The sequence below is a fragment of the Aphelocoma coerulescens genome, chromosome 2, assembly GCF_041296385.1.
Source record: "Aphelocoma coerulescens isolate FSJ_1873_10779 chromosome 2, UR_Acoe_1.0, whole genome shotgun sequence".
Lineage (NCBI taxonomy): Eukaryota > Metazoa > Chordata > Aves > Passeriformes > Corvidae > Aphelocoma > Aphelocoma coerulescens.
Genome location: NC_091015.1, coordinates 124,820,935 through 124,845,400, shown reverse-complemented (window position 1 = coordinate 124,845,400; position 24,466 = coordinate 124,820,935). Strand labels below are relative to the sequence as shown.

Here is a 24,466-nt window from a genome sequence, read left to right as displayed (position 1 = left end):
ACCATTTAATCAGACTGCTACCACCACCCTGACCAACGGGGTGTCAGGTTGTATCCTGACCTGTCAGTGTTTCTGCACTACTGCATTTACTTCAATTTTCCTATTTAATTGTAGTTCTGATTTCGAGTCTCTCACTGGTTTGCTTTCAAACTAGTACAAAGGTGCTGCCCAGCACCATGTTCAAAGTGCTGTGGAAGGTGGTGGAAGGAGTTCTTCCACGAAAAAGTGGAGGAGACAAAGAATATTTGAGGCACCACAGGGACACACTTTCCTTCCCTACTCAATAAAAACAGTGCTTGGGCTCCAAGGAATAGATCATCCAAAACCAAAATAAGCCACAAACATGATGCTCCATAAATTCCTTTTAAAAATCTTTTTAATGAAGAAATAATTCCATTCCAAAATATAGACACACAATTAAATAGTTTAATCACTTCAAAATATAACATGTCCCCAGTAGGTTCCAACACACACACACACAAAACAATACTTAACAGCAATACAAAAACCCCATACAATAGCAGTTCTGTTACAATACCAATGAATATTGTGACATCTTTAGTGTCTCTGTATCTGTCTCAAGTGGTGTCAAGTACAGTAGTTTTAAAAATGCGTTACAGTTAGTAGCCTCAAGATGTAACTCTTCATACTTTTTTTTTTTCTTTTTGGTTCAAAGGTAAAAATGCCCTTTATTCTTCAGGACACAGTGGAGTGCTTGTTGTTCACAGCTCCGTCTGCTGAATTGAACCAGTGTGATTACAGCAACCCAAGGTTGCAATATTTACAAGGTCTATCTACAGTAATTGCCAAGAACCAATAAGGATGGGAGAAGATGACGACTGAAAGTAAAGGTGGACACACTTATGATAAATTATGATGCAACAATCTGGCTCATGCATATAAGAAAATACATATTATATCACAACAAAGGCCACACACCTTTTTATGCAGTTTAGTTAACATTACTACTTACAGACAACCCATTCTCCACCTTCGCTTTGGACATTCAAGGACCCTACACATCTTCACATCCCTGTCTCCTGATTCCAAACCACTGGTTTTCCTCCAGTGACAGTAAAACCACCCGGAGTTTTGACTGCCGTGGTGGGCCATTGGTAGTTCAGAAAAGGGCCATACCAAGGACCTCTTCTGTAACTCTGTTTTAATGACCGCAAACCACAACCAAAATAATATTCAACAAACAGACAAAGACCAGCTGGGTGAAAATGCAGCCAGCTTAAGAGTTGGAAAAATGCTTAAAATAGACATTTGGAGAGCTAAGTAAGAGGTGCTTCATCTCAGAGCTCCAGGGCATAAGGGACCCAGAACTCCAACTCTAAGGGATCATCTTGTTGACACCAGTCAAAAAGAAAGGTGCTTGCTTAGTCAACTTCAGTTCTTACTCCTAGTTTGGAAGCTCTTGCAATGGATTTAGTCTACTGCATCTATTCTAAGCATGGTGATAATGCGCACGCAGACATTAAGGTGATGAGAGGGATCTATTACTTTGGGTACAGTTAAACATGACATGGGTTGAATTAATCAGCCATTGCACGTAGCTGTGTTCTAGCTTGTTTTCTCCCTGTTCAGGAAATGCTTGCCTGGAATCCTGAGCTGACAGCGATGTCTACAGGTTCACTGGAGTAGCTTAAAACACGGAGTGCTAGGCACTAGTGGAGGCTAACTCATTCCTGAGAGGAGGTTGGAGGAGGGGACAGTGGAGGATATGGTGCCTGCCTTACCAGGATGGCACATACCCCAGGAGCAAAGACCAGTGACAGCAAAAATGAAAAGCTTACATGAAGATATCAGGATCCCTTAGTATGCATTTGGATGTCTGAGAGCAAGCCCAGATACACAAGGATATACAGACAAGAGATCTGCATACACAATGAAATGATACAGAAGTGAAAAATGGCAGCAGCTCTTTCATACAGATACTCATTCCCCAACACATAGTGCCCAGGGAAACAGCCACGAGCCTGGAGAATGCATGCAAACAAGTGGACTTACTGGGTCGAGCGACATAGCAATCTCACGTAAATACGGCAGCACACATCCACGTCACCATGAAAGCAAGGACAGACAAGCCATGTTAACCTGCTTTAGATGGGTATCTCATCACTTGCTGTAGGCAAACTGTGCTGGTGTGAAATATCTGTATGAAACACCACGGTTTTCAGGGCTGTTAGACAGTGTCACTTCAGGTCAGCCAGGTACTGGAAGCCCAATATTGTGTTAGGGCAGTAAAGTTACCTTGGCACAGAGGTGGCCCCGAGCTAAGACACTGCGCAGCTCAGGAGGGCTGGGTGGCCAGCATGGAACACCTCCTGGTGTCCCTGCCAGGCTGCTGCTCCAGCTGTCCCTGGCCTGGCTCTGGTTCCTCTGCACGCCAGTGCCATGTGCCATAGAGGTGCCACCTTTGTTTCGGAGCAGGGTGCTCTGCGGAGCACACTGATGCTACTTTGTGCCAATGCCTGCTCAGGAGTATCTGTAGGTTTGTAGTCACAGCAGAGCAAACACTTTTTAGCCAGCAGCCTCACTGCCTAACCCTGCCTAATGGCCAGGTCAGTCCCCTTTCTCCTGAAATGCCTTGATACCGGAAAAATACTAAACTCCAATTCTGTAACTGTATGCCTGTCCTTTCAAAACAATCCACTGCTCTTCTTGTGCTTTTCACTGATCGCTGTTTCTCCATCCAGCTCTGAAAGAGTCTCACCACACATTTCCAAGAGGGCATGCAGAACATCTGGTGGCTGGCTAAGGCAGTACACATTCGGAAATCAAAAGGAAACAGTTGCAAGCGCACTTTAAGCCTGTACATTTAAAGCTGAAGGCCTCAAAAATAACATAATGGAAGGGGGTGGGGGGGAAGAGGAGGGCCAGAGAGATGGAAAGAGCTGGTTTGTTGAACACATGCTTACTAAAGCTAAAACATCAATGAAACAATACCATGGAGGATTATACGTAACATCAGTCAGTTCAGGGATCTTATGGCACCTGTGGTTTATAAACAGCTTTAGCAACGAGTATTTCAAAACATAGTTCACAGTTTTAAGAAGATCTGTGCTGATTTAAAAACTAGATTCTATATCATTTGAATGTCACCTTTTGTATATGATATCTATTTGGAAAAAAAATATTTACACTAACTTCTATGGCTGATTTGTTAGATTATTTTGAAAGAAACATTCCTAAGTTACACGTTAGCCCTAAGTTAGAGACGTTTATTATTATTATTAATGATATAATTATTATTATTTTCGTACATTTTGTATAAGCCTTAAAGACTTGCAAACAAATTGCAAATATAGTCTGGTACTTAGTTTTTTGGGCTACTAGATATATACACTCAGGAGTATAATCAGTGTTAAATGCATACTTGTCGCTTTTTATTTCTCCCGTGGAAAAAAATGTACAGTGTATAGTAAACCGACCTACTAAAATCTCAAAGTATTCAGAAATCAAATTTCTAACTATAAACAGTATTGTCATTGTAAACTGAACAGGTTCAATATCATGTGCAAAGGGTTTTCGTGAGTTATTAACAGCGCCGCCGTGTGTGACAGCAGCACGCGCGTCAGTCTGTTTGCTTCGCCGGTAATGAGCCATGTTACAGAAGATGTAGCTAATATAAGTTAGCCTTGAACAAAAGTCTTGTTGTCAAAAAACACACATCTACAAACTACAACTCTTAGAACAAAAGTACTGTGCTACAGTCCTCAGAACTTAGTTATGTGATTTTTTTGTCAAGAGTCGCTGCACCTCTTGGTTCCACTCTTCTGTGAAGTTTGCAGCCGAGTTTTCTTCATCGTCTGTCCGAAAGCAGCTCTCCTCATCATCAGTTCTTACGTAGCTTTCGTTGTCTGTCTGACTGCAGCTTCCCTGTTGAGAAACGTTTACAGAAGGTTTTTAAAGAGTGCTGGTTTAAGATGCTGCACCCATGCAGGCAGAGCAAGTAAAGCCTGTGACTGCTGCTTTATTGAGAGAAAAAAGGAGCTGGCCAATTCCTGTGGTTATCCCTCAAGGAATTCAAAAAGGAAAAAAGCCATCCTACTTATGTGAGCCACAGGTATTTGAGCTGTAAACAGAAACTTACAGGGCATGAGGGAAGTTGGAAACTTTCCTTGCCGTGGGCAAGAAGACTGTTACCTGCTCTACTGTGGGACCTTGGGGTAACTCAGTCTGCACTGACACAGATTTGCAGTGTTCCCATTTTGCTTTCCACTTCACCTTTCCAAATTGCTCTATAATGTTGGAAGCGAAACCATGGTTTATTCCCCTTGTGCAGTGTTCAGGCATTTGATTAACAGTCACTCACCATCATGAGCCTCCCCTCACATGTAAATTTCTTGCCCTGTGTATGTTTTACAGTGTCTAAGAAAACCTGTAGTTACTTGAAAGGGTGATTCTGGGTGCTACAGCTCATGAACAGCCTAGTCCCCTGGTGCACCAATTTCTGCTGGTGCTCTTCTGTGTCCTGAAGCATCAGTGAGTATGTCAAATTCCTACAGGAGAGGCATTTTAGCTGGTAATGGAAAAATGCTTGATAGGTTACTGCTGTTCCTTCTCAGAACTACATCAGGATCTACAGTCAGGTAATACTGCAAACTTCTGCTTTTGGCACATTTATTGTAAAGGCACTGTTTACATATTTGTAAGTTAAGGAACTCATCCCTTTTATTCTTGAACTACCTCAGAGAGAAAACCAATCTACATTGCACGAGATATGATAATCACAGCATAACAGACCACTCCCTCCACATCAACTCTTTTCTACTCATTTCAGGCATAAAGTTGGTCTAAAGGATGGGAGATGAAATGCAAGTTACTCTGGCAAAAATAGTTAAATTAAATCTGATGAATGAAGAAAGGTCAGGTAGTTTAGTTTGCTGCTTCTCCTTTCTGAGACCATTTGATTGTATTAATTGTTCAAGCACAAAGACTTCCACCCCACTCCTTAATACCTAAGCACACCAAACGGTACGATGATCTTAATTTAGTGTCTCCTTGTGTCAGATGGTTACAAAAGACAAGCATTAACATTTTCTTGATAAATGCAAAGGAAGCCTGCACTGCAAGTCTAATAAGAGTTTCATAAAAAATTTCTGAGTTACATTTTAAATGATATCTTTTAAAAACCAGGCATGCCCCTGTACCACTTAAGTCTGCAAACTAATTTGGAAATTTTAGCAAAGGAACGTTTTTCTCTTCACAATTCAGACAAAAAAAATGCAAATCAAAGGCATGGAAGAGGTCAGTTCTCAGCTGCTTCAAACTGACTTTTACTGAATCAGTTTCAGGGTTATGTAAACCGTAGAATCATTTAAGTCGGAAAAGATCATTGAGTCCAGCCATTAACCCAGCACTGCCAAGTCTCACTACTAAACCATGTTCCCAAGTGCCACATCCACATGCCTCTCAAATATCTCTGGGGATGGTGACTCAACCACTTCCCTCAGCTGCCTGTTTGAATGCTTGACAACCCTTTCGGTGACAAAATTTTTCCTAATACACAAAAATATAGGAACATCTCATATTTAGTGATGGTACCATTATAAACCACAAGAGTAAAATAAGAGTGGCTTGTGAAACATGGGATGCATTAAGATGCACTGACAGTAATGTTAAGTATTTGGGTTTGCTTCATGTTTTTTGGATAAATTATTTCTCTTTGGTGGAGTGTGGGAAGGGTTATTCTAAATTCTCTCCAGGCTTCTCTCTGTTCCACAGCCAGCACTGGGATAGATTATCCAACCAAAATTAACGAGTACTAATGAACCTCAGAGCTTTAAATTCATTGCAACGTTTTGGAAGAGCCAAAATTAATTCCAAGTTAAGACTTGTATGATTTGTCATGATATAAAACTGTTTCTTGACCTCTTCTGTTACTTAATCCACAGGTTCTTCTCTGTTACTTGTAATTCAGTCATTTTTCAAAAAACATTCCTATCACTTGTGTAATTTTAGAATTGAATTCACAAATTAAAGCTGCTTCTTCCCTGTTAACTTGGTCACAGTTTTTACAGTGTTTTTTACGCCTACATGCTAAGAAGAGGAGGACTTAGGGACAAAAATAAACCAAAAAGAAAAGAAAACCAAAACATAGCTGAGTGAATGTAGCAAACATTTTTGAAAATTACTGTGCTGCTATGCTCCTGATATTTTCAAATGGAATGGTCCACATAATGCTGGCTTTTATGTATTTGTTCAAGAAAAAACCAAAAAAGACTGGACTAGACTGACCACACCATCACCCTTGGCCCATGGCTTTTATCACCTGACATTTGATGATACTCCTAATCTCTGCTGGTAAACATGAAAGCAGAGGTTTGAAAAAAATGGCAAGAGATGAGAAAAATATGGAAGTGCTACTGAACACAAATTCCGTCCTGGAAAAACAGTCAAGTTGAATATATAGTATTTTTAAAGAATGCATTCGTTTCAAAAATTTGAAAGGATTTGGGGTTTTTGTGCTTGAAAAAAATTCCACCTGTTTCAGTAAAAACCATTCAGTCACTTTTGCAATGGAAAATGTCACCCACAGACACCCAAAGCCTCAGATACCACAACAATTCATGTTATAAGGTTTCGAGAGAGTGAGAGGGTTTGGAGTGGGAATGGAACTAAATCATTAACTGAAATTATTATGTTTTTGTCAAGATAGGGAAAATTGCAGTTAAAACCTGAGAACAAAACCTGTAATAAAGCCTCCTCCCTGTACTCCCTCTCAGAGGATGTTTTAGGTCTGATTTCTGTTAGCTTTTCACACATTCTCTCCTGTTATAATAATGCATATAAATGAATTAGGCATGACCAATTCAAATGTGTGCCAGCACTAAGAAAGCATAGCTTTAGAAAATCTAGGAGATTGTAGGTCTCGTGGGGACACGTCCACTGCACGAGTCAACAGCAACTAAATGACAATGACAACTTTTCAGCCAGTTTCTGAAATACAGGTTTTCTGCTCCTGTTGGCCATCCTTGGCAAAAAATCAAATGCTATCAAGGGTATAAAGGTAAAGCAACATCAAACTTGCAGTTTCACCTCATGTAAAGATCTGTCTAGTGCCTGCTGAAAACAAGCTCAAATTCACTCTGTTTCTTTACTAAAAATAAAACAAATACATTTAACATAAAAAGTAAATTGAAAACAGGATTAAATTATGTTTTATATATCACCGGACTTGCTCTCTTGGAAATTTGTTATATTAGATGCTATTTAAAATAAATTCTGGAAAATTGTACATAGTGCTTTTAAAGATGCAAATGAAAATAGCTTGCAAAAAGTGTCAATCAAATAACATCAACTCCAGATGAATTAGGCAATGAACAAACTCTGTGGCTGGCTATCAGCTGCAGTATCACTCATAAGGAGCTACAATAAACTGATCTCATTTCCTCCATAATTTTTTTTTTGTTGTGTGTTTTTTTTTGTTTTTTTTAATAAGCACAGATGTAATACTGGTGTGAGATAGGAAAGTCTGTTGGCTTTCTACCTCCTATGGCCACCTAGGACCATAGCGACTGTATTTGTACCATTATTGACTGATTAAGGGCTTAGAAATAAAACTCTTCATGCAGCTTCTAAGCTTCAAGCAAGAACCCAATGAAAACTGCAAAAGCACTTTGGATACCATGACTGGTATAAACTATTTGGAAGTTATTTTTCCAGTGCTGTGAAATGTAAGCACCAAATAAAATAGACAAGATATGACAGACTTCCATATTCACAACAGAGTGAATCTTGAGAAGATTCACTTACCACATGAAGATGTATTTATCATAATGCACCATAATACATTTTGTTCTTGTGGATATAGGTGAAGTGCCAAGTCTACCAGTTTTGGATGCTAACTTCTGTAGGGCTGGGCTTTTATAGCTCCTGGGAATGTTACAGTTTTTGGTACGAGCCAAAGGGCTCCCTTGGGAGCCAAAAAGTCTCCCTATAAAAATCTTTCTTTTTGACGAGGTTTCAAAATGTTTCAAAAATCATCCAGGAGAGGAAATAGTAGCTCAGTCTCAGATCTCTGCTAGTTTGAGACAGGATACATATTTTCAAGAAAGGCAGGCTTTAGGGCAGTATGTTTCTCCACATCACTATGTTAACACTGCTTCCCAACAAAAGAGGAAACTTTAAATGGAAGTGCCTGAGTTTTGTAATTCTAATTAAAAAGGGTTTTTTTGACTTATTATTGCAAATTGTAATTATATTCAGTTATAGATAAAATTTCTATTATATACATAGTTATACACACACATTGCTGTTGAAAGACCCATTTTACTTTTCACCTGATCTAAAACTGACAACTGCACCAAAACAGAGTAAGAAAACTTATTTTTCTGGCCATCAATGTTTAGGAAACTCTACATGGATCATGTTTTTAAGAGGGCTACTGAGAAAATGAATGTAACCTAAGGGGCAATGTAAGGAGAATTTTTATGAGCAGTTATTTGGTGTTTATAGTACTCTGGGTATTGCAGTTTATTTGCTTTTCACATTATTCTGCTTCAGCTGCAAGACACTGAGACAGATGCTTTGGAAATACCCACTAGCAGCTGCTTTCACAAGGTACACATTTTAACAATCAAATTTCACTGTCATCAGAAGATGCAAACCCCTTGAATCAGGGTCAAGTTTTACCATCAAAACTGCCGCATTAATAAGGAGGTCTACCATAAAACATGACACAAAATCTAACAATATCAGTTCCTGTTAGAGTTGGCACAGGTTGGTTCACTGGTTTTTATCTGAACGTGACCCTGCTCCCAAGCTCTAGTGTCCATTTGATTGTTGACCTCTGCCTGCTTTTAGTTCTGGCTTTGAGCAAGAGGCTCAGTTTGCAGACCAGAATCAGATCCCTATTCTGATTTCTCCTCCCTTTCTGTCCCTGTCATCCCATGGTTCAGTGTCTCAGCAGGATGGACAACACTGTCTCAGTGCCATCTTCACAGCAGGGCACTGCACTCTCCTAGAAAGTCAGAAATGCAGGATCCACGGCTTCAGCTGAGGCAAGAAGAAGTGTGTGGTCTCCCATTTCCTGGGCAAATGTTCAGAGTAACAGGCTACTTCATAAAAATAGATGGTGTCTGTCTTCCTGAGGAGACACAATTGCTGAACTTGGCAATAATCTCAGTGCTGCAACTGTGAGGCTGGCATGGGTAAGGAACATGACCTGAATATGAGACAACAGGGAGTTTATAGATCTTGCCATATTTCTGAACTGCCAGACTCTATCCAGTACCTGAGTGCCTCCCACTTGGATTGGGGCATTTTAAACCTCCACAACACATTTGAGGAGACCTCTGTGGTTCAGCAGCTGGTCGATTGCTTTCTTTAACATAACTCTTGTTTTACACACTGAAGTAGATATTCTGATCTCATCAGAAATTATTTATTTCAGTTATCCTAGGAAGACTGAAGCATGGAAAGGAATTAAACTCAGGTCTCCTGAAATGTAATCTGGTTCCTTATCTTCTGGATAAGGTTTCTCTGTACTGGCTAATGTATTTGTCATCATCCCCATGGATGAAAAGCCCACATTCTCACTCTGATGGTCAACAAAGGAAAAATAAAAAAAAGGGTGATGGCTTAACAGGAAAGCATGGGACTAGGACCACAGATCCATAAATTAGAACTGATTCCGAGAGATTCCAAGGCATCCCAACACAGGTTAAAAGGATAAAGAAACAGCATTGTCATTGTTCAGGTGCCACAAGATGCATTGCAACTGAAATGTATATTATGAGGATTAATTCCAAACTTTCCTCTAAATTCTATTAATACTTACTTGAGAGGAGAGAGAAGAATATTGCACTCAACTTTGCAAACTGACCTGTAGGTAACAAAGGACAGAAAACAGGAAGATGACAAATTAAGCCCGTGAGCAGCCAGGCAGTGTATTATTCTGAAAAAAGCCATGCACAAGCCTAGAAATAAAGGGAGCAATTAGAGACCCAGAAAATAAACCCAGTGAAAACTGTCTTACACAACATATCAGCAAAAGACTGTACCAAGACCAAAAGTGGAAGCAGATGTGGGAGGATACACGCTGTTAGCATTTACACCTGTGCATCAAATGTGTTTGGGTCTTTTTCTGATACAGATACTTGTTATTTACAACATGCTTAAAAAAAAAAAAAGAGAGAGAGAAAGAAGCCTCCTCTAAGGTTTCATGTCCCTGATTTCCCTATGTATCTTGGGTTTTTTGCTCATACTTTAATACTAATTTAGAGTTCAGCATAAAAATCTTTCTTGGAGACAAGGTGACACAAAATAACAAGAGTGGGTTTGGGCCAACCATCTTCCATGCTACACTACATCTACATGTTTTTCTAAATGTGCTGATTTTACACGAAGTGAGACATTTAATAACATAAAAATGGTTACCAGATTGTTACTGAGGTGACCATTCTGCCATCTTAGTAGGAGTTCCTTCTTGCAGGTTTTTTCAGCTGACAACTGCATTAGGATAGCTACAGCTTCTGACTTTTTTTGGCAATCCAGATGAATGCAGTGTACATGTGAGTACAAACAGTAAAACAGCTTGTAATAAATTTCAATGGTTTGATGCAAATGAGAGTAGTTGACCTGGCCTCAGTTCAACAGGATACCCTGAACAGAAATTTCCCAATTTTCCTTTGTTTTTCCAAGTAGAAAGTTGTGGCTTTTTTAGAATACTCGGTGATATTAGTAGAAAAAGGAATAGAAGAGCAAAATACCACAAATAAACAGCAAATTGCAGAGAACAACCAATGACAAAGCATGTCTTGGGATCAATATATGATACTATCCAACCAGCTCCTAATCATCTTAGCAGTCCCTATTAACTTAGCACCTTTTCTTGCTTCCTTTAACCCTATTCCCTAATTTAAATGGCATCAACCATACTGGAAGAACTTCTCATGCATTGCCATTACATGCTTTGGGGCTGTGGTATCAACTAAAATTAGATTCTACTTACAAGTCACTACTGTCAAATCACTGCCTGATAGGAGCTGACAATCTCACGGACAGTAAAGTACATCATGAAACTTGTTTTGGAAAAATGCTGTTAAGCAGAACTTGTCTAGAAGGAGGACTTTCTGTTCCCTCAGTGAATATATTTTTGACTAAAAAAAAGCCTTTTTTTTTTTTTTTTTGGCCGGGGGGGATGTGTGTGTGTGTGTTGGTTTTTTTGTCTTTGTTCCCCTGGTGGAAACAAATAATGTTTAAATAATGTTTAATGAATAAACTTCACCTTGTAGTCTTGGCTAAGCTAAATTCAGGAGTTTTATTCTGATGTTAATAAGGGAGAAAATTTCCTCTGCTTCTTCTGGGAATGTTGGTGGAAAACAGCAGAAAAACTATTTTGACTGAGGCAAGACTAGCACCCAGTGCCATCAAGTGACATGTATAACTTCTCCTGCCCTTATTTGCAGTGGACATACAAACTTTATTTTATGCATGTACAAAATCCTGTTGTAACTTGTCAAACTCGAGTAACACCATTGCCATATACTGCACTTCCATACTGTAACCAAAATACAGTCAAAGTGGTCTGTTGTTCCTTCTGGAGAAAATAGATTTTTTTACCAGCAAGAATAACATTTATTATTTGATGCCTGACAGCTGTGACTATTTAGGCACTCCTTCTCTAAACTGACAACCACTTTTCATTACACCAGCAGTTGTTGTTCATCCTGTTCAGAAGTTCAAAGGCTGTGACTTTTGACATTTCCTATCTTGGGTAAAAAATTCTGACAACACCCCCTATGTCACCTGCTGCTGCCTTAGTAGATGATCTGTAACAATCCTGCTCCTTTTGTCATGTCCTTAAAGACCTCTGCAATGAAATGGTTTTTGCCAAGCTACCACGGGCATGTAGCAGGTCTACATAAATAACAACAACAAAAAGATGTTCACATCAACCTCGAAGTTACCTCAAATTTTGGTAAGACTCAATGAACTTTTACAAGACTAACATATCCTAGCAGCTTTACAGAAAAGAAGACCAAAAGAGCAGCCAATCTTCATTACAACACAAGCCTGTCAGACACAGATTGTATCCAAAGTGACCAGCACTGAACACTAGAGGAAAACTACCAGAAAAAAAGGCTAGATTTTATTAGCTCCCAGAAATCAGCAGTTTAAAGAATTTCTGCCCATAAAGTGATTTTGAACCTTATTTGCAGACATCTGATCTCTCAGAACATGTCTAATTTGTTTTTTTTACCCCATTTTTTTAATATGTTCTTTAGGGGTGAGGTCCATATTTGAGCCGATCACCATGTGGGAACAAAGTTATTTTTGCTTGCTTCAGCTCCGCTCCCAAATAAATGAACTAGGTTTTCCTTCCTATTGACACTATTTCCAACTTTGTAAGAAGTAATGTATTTTAAATTCATATATTCCAAGTCAGAATAACTGAAAACTTGGCAATAATCTGCAACACCAGGTAGAAGTGGAGACCATGATGCAGATAGGGACATCTACAGAATTCCAGCTCCTCCTGGCATATTTGCTTTACTCAGACTCTTAAACAAATGCCCTTTGAGAGCTTCCTCAGGGAGGTGTTTAATGGGAAATCCCCAGGCTTCTCTGCACCAGATGCTTGTTGAATACTTGGTCCTCTGGGATACAATTTGTTTCAGAACCTTTTCTGTACCTCCAGATTCTGACAATGACAGTAGCACACAGACTGCGCCTGAGCTTCAGTTCACACTGGAGAAACCCTCGTGAATGTCTTTTGCCATTGGAGAAAAAAAAAGATCTGAAAATAGCAGGACATCTTGACACCACCAACCAGCACCTATGGTAGTGGGGAATGAGATCTAAGCGACTTGGTAGGCATGGTTAGATGGCACTGGGCACCTGAGGCACATCATCCTTTCTCACTTATGGAGAAGCATGGGCAGCTGGTGTCCTTCTCCTACCTGGTATGCCTCATCCTGCAGCTTCTGCTTCAGGTACTCCTCCATTTTCAGTTCATTCTCCAGCTGGCGGACAGAGTCGTTCTCGTAATTTTCATCATCTGCTCTGACATAAGGGTCTCCATCTTCTGTAACCCTAAAGACAATTATTAATAAATAGCCTCCTGAGATGAATGACATTCAGAGTCAATAAAACTTCCCTCTATTGTAATCTATGAGGACTGTGGGATGATTTTAGTCTAACCACACGCTCCACTGGTTAGTATTTTCGTGGCAGTGGAGAACGCTTCTGATATTTCCCCTCTCCAGTGATCTGGCACTGATGAAGTACACCAAAGGGCATATTCTGCTGAAGGCAATACCCTAAGGAAACGAGCAACAAAGTTCTCAAAAACTTCATACAAAGAGGCTGAACTAAAAATAACTAGAAAGATGCCTATTGTCTCTGAAAGGAATGATCAGGTTGTAAAAATCAATCTGTTTGTTCATCAATTAAGCAGGTCAACAAAAAGCATTCTGTGTTTTCCATTTACACATTTCTCCTTTTCCAGTGAGCCCCAACAGGTCCCTCAGTCTGGATAAAACAGGGAATAGGACTGCAGGGCTTATGGCCTCCATGCTGCCTGAGTGTACCAGGCTGGATGTGAGTCAGCTCACTCCTGAGGGAGTCCTAAGTTCTGGCCTTTATTGTTTACAGAGCCCACTACTATGTAACCATGAAACAGTCCTCACTTGGATTTATGCTTTTTTTAACCAAATAATTGAGAGGGAGAGGAAATACTGTGTGCTGCAAGTTGTTTTCAAAGGAAGAAGAAGGAGGTCAGGAAGGGGCATTGAGCAGGTACCCACATGTCACTGCGGATGGAGCCGGTGGCAGCAGCGCTGTGGATGTATCCTGGCTTCCGGGCATGGATCTGCGCCAGGAAAGCCTTCTCAGATGTCGGGGATGGAACCAGGTCATCAAAGTGAGTCCGTCCAAACTCAGAATCCACATTGCTCTCTGTCTCACTGCCCACTTCTGTGAAACAAAAAGTCCCATTTAACTTTCACAAAGTAAATATACTTGCCTATCTTTTTAAGAATTTCTCTGCCTTTCCAACCGAGAATGCCACCTCCTCACAGTGAATAAAAGCATAATATTCTACTTATATTGGCAAAGCATAGAGTTTTCTTACTGAAAGCACCTTTTGAAGGTGCTACTGAAGCTTTTGCTTAGTTCAATTATTAGGTAGGATATTTTAATGGTAATACTACAGGTTGCATTTTACAACAGGTCCTGTATGATCTATGCTAAATCTAATTTCTAAAGAGTGAAATCCCGCTCCATGTGCAATCATAGACAAACTTAAAGTTTTCACCGTATACAGCTGCACTTCTACACCCATGGCTTTGAGACCTGCCGAGTTCCAGAAATTGTTATTTAGGGATTTTTTAATAAAAGCATAAAAAGCTTTGAAGAGATGTATTTTCCCACTCCCCACTTCTTTCATATACATGTGAAATATCACTGTGGTGACTATTCCCCCTCGTTAGCCTCACTCACCAGAATTTAGTTCTTTTACCAAAGAAGACATGGTGTTGGTGATTGAATCTGCTGCCACCAGCAAATCATTTCTTAAGTTTCGTCTTGCACCTGAAGCAAGAGATGGACAAAGCACAGTGTCACTATTATCCACATGACATATGTTTTACTGCTGAAAGCAGTTTCGCCCCGGCTGAAAGCTGTCACTGTGATAATTCAGGGTATCAAAGTCCTTATGAGGGACACGTGCAGAAGAGTTCTCTGCAGAATGGCCTCATTTACTTATGCTGCATGCAAAAGCAGAAGCCTCCCCTCACGCTTCATTTAATCACAATGCCAGATATGTGGAGATTATTCATTGCCATCAAGCTTGCATTTGTGTGGTGACACCAGCAGACCGGGCCTGGAAGATTAAATCCAGCGTGAACTCATTTACAGTGCCTGTGGGGGAGGAGAGAAGAAATGAAGTGTTTTCTCTAAGTTCCCACAGCTCTGTTTAATGACACCATTATTGCCAGGTATTTGCCAGATAATTATGGCAAATGTTGAAGAAACACACTTGACCTCATCCCTCATCAGCACTACACAGATTTCTCCTCTCTGCTCCCTCTCAGCCTCTCCTGAAGCTCAAGGACTTTCTTGTATATTCTATAATTTACTGTCTCTCTCTCTCTCCCCCCAACCCCCCTTGTTTTTTTTAATAAAGGAAGCACTACTGCCTCTCTAAACAGCCCCAGGCTGCTTTTAAACTCTTTCTAATAATGCATCTAGAAGTGTTTCCTGCTGAACCTGGCAATATTCCCTTAACCATCAATCATGAGAGATTCTTGTGAGCTGCATGAAATATTCCTTCCTTAGGAGGGGTCTCTGGGTAACGTGTGCTTAACTGCTCCAAATCCCAAACATAGATACTATTGTTGAATAGCTGAATAATCAATATATTCCACACAATCACTAGTCTTCCAAATGGAACTATTTACAGGAATTGGCTACTGTAGATTTTTTAGAACTGGCTGAATGCAAACCAATACATTTTAAAAAGTTTCTCACATCCTAAAGAGTTTTTTTTTAAAGTATCCATTAGCAAAGAGTTACTGGAATGTAAATTACAGTAGGTAAACTCCTACACACAACCACTCCTCCTCTAAAGTCTTCCCCAATTTTGTGCCTCTGAACTATTGCAAATGCTGCGAAAGAGAAACAGAAACAATGAAGAGAAAACATCATTTAACCGTGGCTTGTCTGCATCATGCATATGCAGGAAGATCTCCGTTGGTGCAGCAGAGAATGGAGCCATAAAATCTCAGCCCAACCCTCCTCACAAAGTAGTATGTCAAGATGTGACAGAATACTGGCTTCAAGTTCTTTGGGTCTGACCTTCCCACCTAGAGCTTACAGTAAATAATAGCACAAACCTAGGTGTTTATCAAATGGACCAGTTTTAAAATGTGATCACATAACTTCTTACATTGCTTTTGATCTTGAACAGAACACATTTCTACACTTAAAATGCATTTGCCTGAGGCAGACTTAGTGTTGTTTATGGATATTTTACTGTGGCCATTGCATTATTTATCTTACCCTTAACTCTGGAAGAAGCTGTCCCATAACAGCACAGAAGCTAGGGCTCCATATTTTGCCTGTCTTGATCTTTTTTCATAGCAGAAAAAAGGAAAACATATTGCCTGTTTCTTTCGCCACAGAAAATGAGATCAGCAGCAACCCATTATGTTGGGACCAGGAATTATGCCTGTGTTCAATACTTGAATTGACCAGCACTTTAGGAGAAAGTTCTTGATTTCATTACAGATTCAAACTTGTCCAAAAATACACACAAAGACACAACTGACAGGAAAATCAAGGGGAAGGGTGCATGAGAGGGCTGAACTGGGTTCCTGGGAAGAAGCATGCCTCCACTGTAGCAGAGGAACTTCTGAGCTTACATTTAAACTTATGTTTAATTTGTATTGGGGAAAGAGGGAAAAAAACTTGTTCAGATCACAGAATTGCAATTATGTAAATATTTACAGCAGATTAGAAAAATAAGGAATATTTCTTTATTTAGACAACACAGACTACTCACTTTCTGTGTTATTCAACATCATAATTTAATTTGCGGCCTTAGAAATTCAAAACAGTTTAAAATTTATTTTTACTTGAAAAGAGTGGGAAGGGGATGGCAGTTTTCTGGAAATGCAAAGAAAGGGTTCACCTAGACGTTCAGACGTGATTCCTGCCTAGTCTAACTGGACCTCAGTTAGACCTTCCCAGGCCCAAAGCAAAAGACAAGGGACAACAGTCACAAGTTGCTTCAAGGGATGTTCCAATCAGATAGAAGGACAAGAAATTTACACAATAAGGATGGTGAAACACTGCAACAGAGAAAATGAATGACAGGAGCCATCCAGAATTCAGGTGGTAAAGGTCCTGAATGGTCTGGTCTCACTTCACAAGTGAAGCCCTCTTCCTTGGGGCAGAAGGACACACTGACTTACAAAAGCCCTTTCCACCTGAACTAATTCTATGATTGTATCATTTATTTCTAGCAAAGTCTTTATTTAAAACCAAACACACTGACAATGCCTGCTGAGGTCAATAGCAATTTTTCTGGTTAACAGAGCAGTGATAACTGCCCTCATCATCTTGCATCAAAATTCCTTCTTACTCCAAACTCCATTAATTGGCATCACTGTCTGGTTTGTGCTTACCTGCTTGCTTTGACAGCAAAGTTTGATGGCTGACAAAGTTGATTTTCAATGGCAAAATGCAGTTGCCACAGATATTTTTTGTTTTGCTTTGCTTTCATTGCATGCAGCCGAGAAGCTTAAGCACGTTTAGTCAGTAACCACAAGAAATAATGATTATTCAGTCTCCAGACAAGCTATTAATGAGACTTACTTTGTGCAAAGGCTTCCTGCACGTCTCCTCCCACCCCAGTCAGAGAGTCCTGAGGTGCATGGGTCGGGGTGGAGCAGGCAGAGGCAGACCTGATGGGCATCGGAATAGGCCGGCTGATGGTGTGGCTGGGTGAGGAACGTGGGGAGCCTGCCCCCTGTGTCTGCAAAACAATCAAGGGGTTAAACAGGGGCTTTGCAAGAGCCTGCCTGCTCTCCTGGTCACCCATCCCTCAGCTGAAAGGCATCATGCTGTTTGTAGATCAGTTGGGTAATGTTAATTTTGCTAAAAGAAATAAACCAAAGTCAGTTGTTAGTTGACAGCAAGGCTTCTGTGTAGAGAAACAGTAAGTAGGAAAATATGAGTCAAGATGTGACTTCCTTTAAGCATGGGAAAATGTCAGGCAGCTGAATTAAAAAAACCCAAGTTAATAAAGACCACACTACAGACCTCTCTGCCCTCTCCCCTCTCTCACTCCCCCAGTTCACACGCATGTCTGACAAACTGTGACCCATTCTGGCTGTGAGATGGGGAAAGCTGCTGGCACCAGCAAGGCTTTCAGCCTGGGCAAGGGACTGGCACAGCCCCTTTCAGCAGAGCACTGCCACTACAGCTGATCACAGCCCTGCCCTCTGCCTCCCTGCAGGACAAGTTCATGGTACATGCAACCTCTCAGTCACATAAAGTCTGACACTCACAATAAATAATACAAATTTCTGCTTTTTATTTGGAGCTAGAGAACTATTTAAGCCACTATTAAATTATCTGCTCCACAGGATATACTCAGGCCCTCCCAAAACACTGTGGGGATAGGGCAATATAAATTCCTGCTATGGGTTCAGCTGCTGGAAGTGAAAATGTTTTCACACCAGTCATAGAAATGTCATGCTATTAGCACCTCACAGTTAGGATCACTTAGCAGAAATTCAAGCAGACTTTACAAAATTGCAATTTTTACTAATGCAGCTGGGTGAATGATAGCAAGAGACACAGCGCTCTTCCCATCCACTGTTCCAAAATCCTGGGAATGTGTATCCATGTAAGAAAAAACGAATGCTGGAGCCCACACCAAACTGCACATGGCTTTTGACTGAAACCCAGTGTTCAGCAGATGCCAAGGATGGAGGTGGCTTGAGTGCTTTTAAAGGGGAACTGCAACCCAAGCTCCTGGTTGTTTTCAGTCAAAAGTGATCTCAGGGCTGGTGTTTCCCTATCCAGGCTTTATTTTAAAAATACAGGAGGATTTCTTAACTCTTCCCATGGCATTTATTTTGACTCTGGTATTGGTTGCCACTGCAGCTCTGATATGGTTTGGCAAATATGTTCTAAAAAAGACAAGAGAAGCCCACTGCAGGATGAGTGCAGCATTGCCCTTGAGATTTTTATAAATTCCTGGCCTGGACCATAAATAATGTAACAGAATACTATGCTATTTGTTCTTTTCTCCTATCACCCCTTTCTAAGAGACATTATCACCTGAAAGCCATCAAGGGCAAATTAGGTTTATGAGAAATAAGCACATTACTGATGGAAGAATGGAAGATTTAATACTTATAATTTCTTTAATGACTGGTTTTAGAACATTTAAATGATGGATGAAAGGCAAGTCAAATATATAAAGGCCAGATGCTCTCCTGTTTCTAGAATCATCTATACCAGCTCCAGAAGAAATGGAGATATTTAATTGTCCAGAGGAAGGGCCCAGAGCAACCTGGAGATGCTCCAAGGTCCTTGCTAGTCATAATCCCCGCACATCAGGCAAGGCATCCAGGATCTACAGCTTTCTTCTCTCATGCCCTGATGGAGCACATTTCACCCTCAGTGAAACACATTTGCGAAAGAATTTTTGGTTCTCAGCTCTTTGAAAGACAAGTGCCCTTTTTCACTTGCCACCTTTTTTCCTTAGCTCTCCTTTGCCTCTGATCTCTGTTCTGGGAACACCAACAACAGTGGGAACTTTCAGAGAAAGATAAAGAAAAAAACAGACAAAATTTGTTTCCTGTAATCAAGTCACATTCAGGAATAAACTTCAGAATAGGCATTTTATTTACTAAAAATAACAGATGCCCATCAGTACTTCAGCACTAGAATTTTCCCTTAAGAGAAATATGAAAGCTGCTGCACACCCAGTGCCTACCCTCTGTCTGCTTTGCAGCTATGACTGAGATCTTGTGTTTATGATAAACAAACACAAAACGTTTGGGAAGCACAGGAAGATGAAGCAATCAGAGTCCAGGAAAAAACTCCTCACTTTTTATACTGTTTGGGCAGTATCAGACAGAACTGATGAACAGCAAGTTAAAACAGGAGGACATTAGGAAATGCCTGATTTCAGAGAGGTGAAAACTTAATATATTTTACTAATCTAGATCCACATTAGCCCAGGTTTCTGGAAATGAAGTGGTATTAGGATCGGATTCCTGCTTAGCTGTTGTCAGGAGAATTGTGGTTTTCAAAGGCTGGACCTAATGGTCTGAAATCTGCTATGACAGCCAGTCTTAACTTCTTGGTAAGGTCAGCAGAGAAGACAAGCACTGAACTGCTCCCAAACCTTGACAGCTCTACCAGCTAAGGACTAAGGCATGCTGAAAGGGGAGCTACCACAGCCACCGTGGATATTTGGATGGCTTCAGCTTTTGCGTTATACTTGGTTGCAGCTATCAGTGTTCTCATGTCTTTCAGGAAAACTTTCAGGTATTTTATTTAATTCACCATCCCTAGTCGAATTGCTACAGCTTTTAAGTCAACGCTTGCTAGACAGGAAAATTTTCCCACAAAAAAGAGTCATGCATGCTTAGCATAAAATGCTTGAAATGAAAACCAGCTTTACGGGAGCTTTAGCCCATTGCTCCCTCTGCTGGGACTGAACTGGGATGACACATGAGGAAATGGCACAGCCTCATCAAACGACAAGGATGTGAAGAACTCATTATCCTTTCTCAAGGAAGGACAATGGAGAAATAGATAATTCATAAGCATTAGATGAATTGCCAGGCTGCTCATTCCAATTGAATTCCTCCAGAAATTAATTTAAGCCTGTTTCTCTCAACAGATCGTGAAATGGCATAGCATAATGGGGATCATTAAATGGAAATGGTGAGAGTAATTCTTTAGCATCATCACCTGGTATTCAGCGAGGCTATTACTCTTGGAAAAAAAAAATCTCATAAATATACCTCATAACAGCCTGAAAATGTGCTTTCACTTACACTGTCCAGTGAACATTGTATATGATAAGGTAACTCCTGTCACACTGGAAGCTTCTCTTTTGCCAGGAGATCTTACATGGAGGTGATATTTGGTCAGATTTATTTTTTTGTGTGCAACGAACTGATGCTTACAAAAATTAGCCAAATGTTAGTTTTATGAAGGTAAGCATTACCTACAAACTCTGCATGCTGTTCTGCAGACAGAACACACCAGACTTGTGACTGCACTTCTGCTGATGAAAGCAGGAGGAAGCGCGTTTTGTTAAAATGAAATGCTTTTATTGAACTCATAAATCAGACTGCTATCTGGAAAGTGACTTTTTTTTTTAAGCCTAATTAATATATTTCCAAGATCTGTTACAATACCCAAAAGCTCCAAAACAACTAAATCTTCTAAAATTTACTATTAGTAATGTAAATACTTCCTTTTTTTGATCCAGGTTGCAGAAAACATTTATTTTCCCAAAGACTCATGGGACTGTTTGCATCAGTGCCAATTGTAAAGATGTGCACACTATGCCCTGACTTTTCTGGGATAAAATGGGCTTTCAGACTTACTGCCGTTGTCTAATCTAACCTCAGTTATGTTTTTCTTGAAAGTATCAGATTTCTCATTACATTTTCAAAATATTATCTATTTAATTCATATTCTAGGTTGGTTTCACTACAGTTGAGAGGTGTTTTCTACACCTTACATGTTTTAATTTAGAGGAGCAAGAAAAAGATCAAGATTCCTTGTAGCCATGACTCACTTTCTAGAGTGCTAAGATATTTCATTGTGAAAATTGTTCCAAGACACTAATGTGGGAAATAACTGCAAAATATTAATTTTGGTCAAAAGAACACACACACACTTCTCAAGCAAAGGAAGTAAAACAAATCACAGGAACACAATCACATTTAGGAGTTAGTAAGGCCTCCAAAGAGGAGGTAACTTGCTACCTGTTTCAACTCTTCTTCCTAAAGAAAAAAGAGGATCAGCACATGAGATGAGCCAGGATGTAAGTGAAGAACAAAAAACAAAGCCAAATTTGGAGTACAGTGTTAAAGGTACAGTCAAGATAGTTAACAATATGAGACCAGGTTAAGGTCCCACCTCTGCACACTTTGAAACACCAGAAGAGTGCAAAGCGTGCAGAAAGCTGCTGTCGTTTCCTACCTCAAATTTTCTTTGTTCAGGCAGTGACTGACAGCAGGCAGACCTCACTGCTAGTTGTGGCACTGCAGCATTTCATGGATAGAACAAAAAGTATCCTGCCTACTTCCAGCTCCCAAAAATCTGCTGGCTATTCAGTGGGCTCTGCTGCTGAGGTGCCACTGATTCGTGCATTGTGGCTGCAGAAGCCTGTGTCTGAGGAGAGGCAAATGACATAAGGTGTTCAAACTCATGGTTTGATGCAAATGGATCTAAATGGATGCATGTTGCATCTAAATGGATGCATGTTGCTAAATGGATTTCAATGAAATTCCTTCTGCTGTTATCTGAACCATATCTGACCCAAGTTGCACTGAATTTCCATGAACTCATTTTATCTGCCATAGACAACAACAAAATAGACTCCAATGCTATTCAGGGCACTTTCTTCCAATGTGAATTTCTGGCATCATCTGTCCTGAAGCACATCAGGTAAAATAGGGCTGCAAATAAAAACACATTTTCCCTCTTACCCCAGTCTGTCTTCAAAAATGCACATGCTTTTTGATATCTTCATTTTTAATTGAGATCCTTTGTTGAGACATGTTTCATCTGTTTAACAAGGGCCTGCTTCTGTATTTGTGAAAGTGAAACAAGTGTTGTAGGGAAAGCATCTCTAAGGTGAGAGAGGTAGATGTGGTTGTCAAACGACTCATCTGACAGAACCAACTACTGAATAAGTTCAAGGAACTTTAACTTAAGGGCAAAGTTAAAGAAATAGCCAAGTGATTCTATACTGTCAGCTGCAGTGAGTAATAGTGTACAGCGCTGAGGTTTTATTCTTACAGCCAATAGTTAACTTGTTGTAGATGTCAGTTTCTTTTCTTATTCTTACTCCACTTAGCAGTAGGTGACAATGATGATGCAGCGCTGCTACAGGAACAACATCATCTGAGCATCATCTGAAACCCCTGAATTAAAAGACCAAGGCAAAAAATAAAAAGGGAGGGAAGCAAAGCCAAATTTTGTGGGTAGAAACAGTCAGGTTCTGCAGAATTCTGTGGTTACACCTGCTCTCTCTCCTCTCCTCTCTTGCATCACTCTGTTTTCCTTGGCAGTACCAAGTGCAGCTCCTTACCTTCAGCAGTTTCATGAGGCCTTCTAACTGAACCATAAGCTCCCTTCGGCTTTCCTGGAGAGCAGACATCCTCTGTTCCAGCTCATCCTTCCGCTGTCTGAGAAACAAGCAGATCTGATCAGAGCCTACTCCTCACAGTATCAGAGCAGCTTTTAACTGCATCATTTTCCCAGCCCTACTATGGGATACATGCGTACAGACCACAGGAAAGCAAACACACTATGAATTCAGCACAGTGCTTAGGAAAGCAGCTATGTGAAGGCCAGGGAGTTCCCTCATACTGGGAATTGTCATGGGACTGAAGAGTGATTAGGGAAAAGAGAGACATTGATACATACCCTTCTTCAAAGAACAAATGAGGGTCAAACAAGTTTGTGCTATATTCCCTTGTGGAAATGCCTGGCAATTTTAGCTTTGGAACTCTCTCGTCAATAACCTCACTAGCTGTCAGGAGAAATTAAAGCCATGCCCTGAAGGACAGGAAATTACAGCAGGGGCACTGAACACAGTGAGATATGAGAGAAGCTAAGAGAGTTCAGAAATTCAGACAAAAACCCACAGTGATCTGCTTTGGTTTCTACCTTTTTTTCTGAAAGCAAGAGGAAGACTATCACACAGTAGAGATATAACTGCTTGAAATCAGCTCTTTGGACTGGGAGTCCAGTGCTGGTTGTGTGACAGTGTGAATACTGAGACACTGCAAGTGTGACAGTCTCTCTGTGCCCCCATAAATCTGAACAGCTTTGATTCTGCTTTGATTCACAGCTCCACTGCACAGGATGGGAGATCAGTGTTTGCACACGTTCAATCCCTAAACCGGGTGAGGTCCCCACCTAAAAACAAAATAAAATTGTTGCTTCCTGGAAGTTATGATTTAATTAACATTACTATTGAAAAATATACATATTAGGTATATTTTATACACTACTGCATTGCAAATAACATACAAACACTGTGTTGTCAGCCTTGTACTACCTACAAGATATGACAATTTAATTCCAAATGGAAAAGCACTGGAACCAACAAGACTTAAGTACATTTCCTGTATTTAGGGCAATATGAAACCCTGATTTCAAGCCTTGACTGTAAGTGAGCAACTACAGATACAGTCAACATTGTAGACTTCTACAGGACTGCTCATGTGTGCTATCTCTCACCAATATAATAGGATCATATAGTAACACTGCCATGTTGCATTTACCCTTCTGAAGGACTGATCTATTTCCCGCTACAAAATGCCTATGTTGGCTTTTCTTTTCCACACACGTAATGGTTGGAAATGCTATGAACTGCACAAAGGCAATGGAGTTAAAGAAACTGCTAACAAAAATAAGGTCTGTGTAATTCAAAGTGGCAGGTACAGAGCTCTGCTGGGTTTTAGACTCATTCCACAGGGAGACAGGATCTAAGTAGTGTGCACTGTCCAGACTACTCCTCTGATGTTTTTCTCCTGCTGTACTCAGGAGCAACTTCTTGGAAGTAAAGGGTTTTCCAGCCTGTCTCCAAGACAATACTGGTAATGTGAAGGAATGCCATGTTCAGGACTTCATTTCACTGAGTGCCACAGGACTTCATTTCAGTGAGCAGCTTGTGAAAGATGCTGGGACAGGTACCCACAACATGACTTACAGACTCCAGCATTTCTTAATACAATGT

At 40.3% G+C, this 24,466-nt stretch overlaps 1 protein-coding gene across 16 annotated transcripts in view; it reads right to left on the bottom strand.

The window, feature by feature from the left end:
• Nucleotides 1–358: 358 nt before the first annotated feature.
• The window catches only part of DTNA (dystrobrevin alpha), a 223,508-nt gene continuing 199,400 nt past the window's right edge, over nucleotides 359–24,466 (bottom strand). For 8 of the 16 annotated variants that reach the window (XM_069004687.1, XM_069004684.1, XM_069004683.1 and 5 more), the window contains 7 exons: nucleotides 22,811–22,907; nucleotides 21,480–21,497; nucleotides 17,332–17,491; nucleotides 14,455–14,544; nucleotides 13,761–13,929; nucleotides 12,915–13,047; nucleotides 359–3,885 (listed from right to left, as the gene is read on the bottom strand). In XM_069004687.1, coding sequence (XP_068860788.1) covers nucleotides 3,730–3,885; nucleotides 12,915–13,047; nucleotides 13,761–13,929; nucleotides 14,455–14,544; nucleotides 17,332–17,491; nucleotides 21,480–21,497; nucleotides 22,811–22,907 — 823 coding nt within the window. In that variant the 3' untranslated portion in view covers nucleotides 359–3,729. Of the gene's footprint in view, nucleotides 3,886–9,790; nucleotides 9,836–12,914; nucleotides 13,048–13,760; nucleotides 13,930–14,454; nucleotides 14,545–17,331; nucleotides 17,492–21,479; nucleotides 21,498–21,517; nucleotides 22,644–22,810; nucleotides 22,908–24,466 lie in introns of those variants that run through there. The other 8 variants (XM_069004682.1, XM_069004691.1, XM_069004694.1 and 5 more) reach the window with 3 other exon arrangements.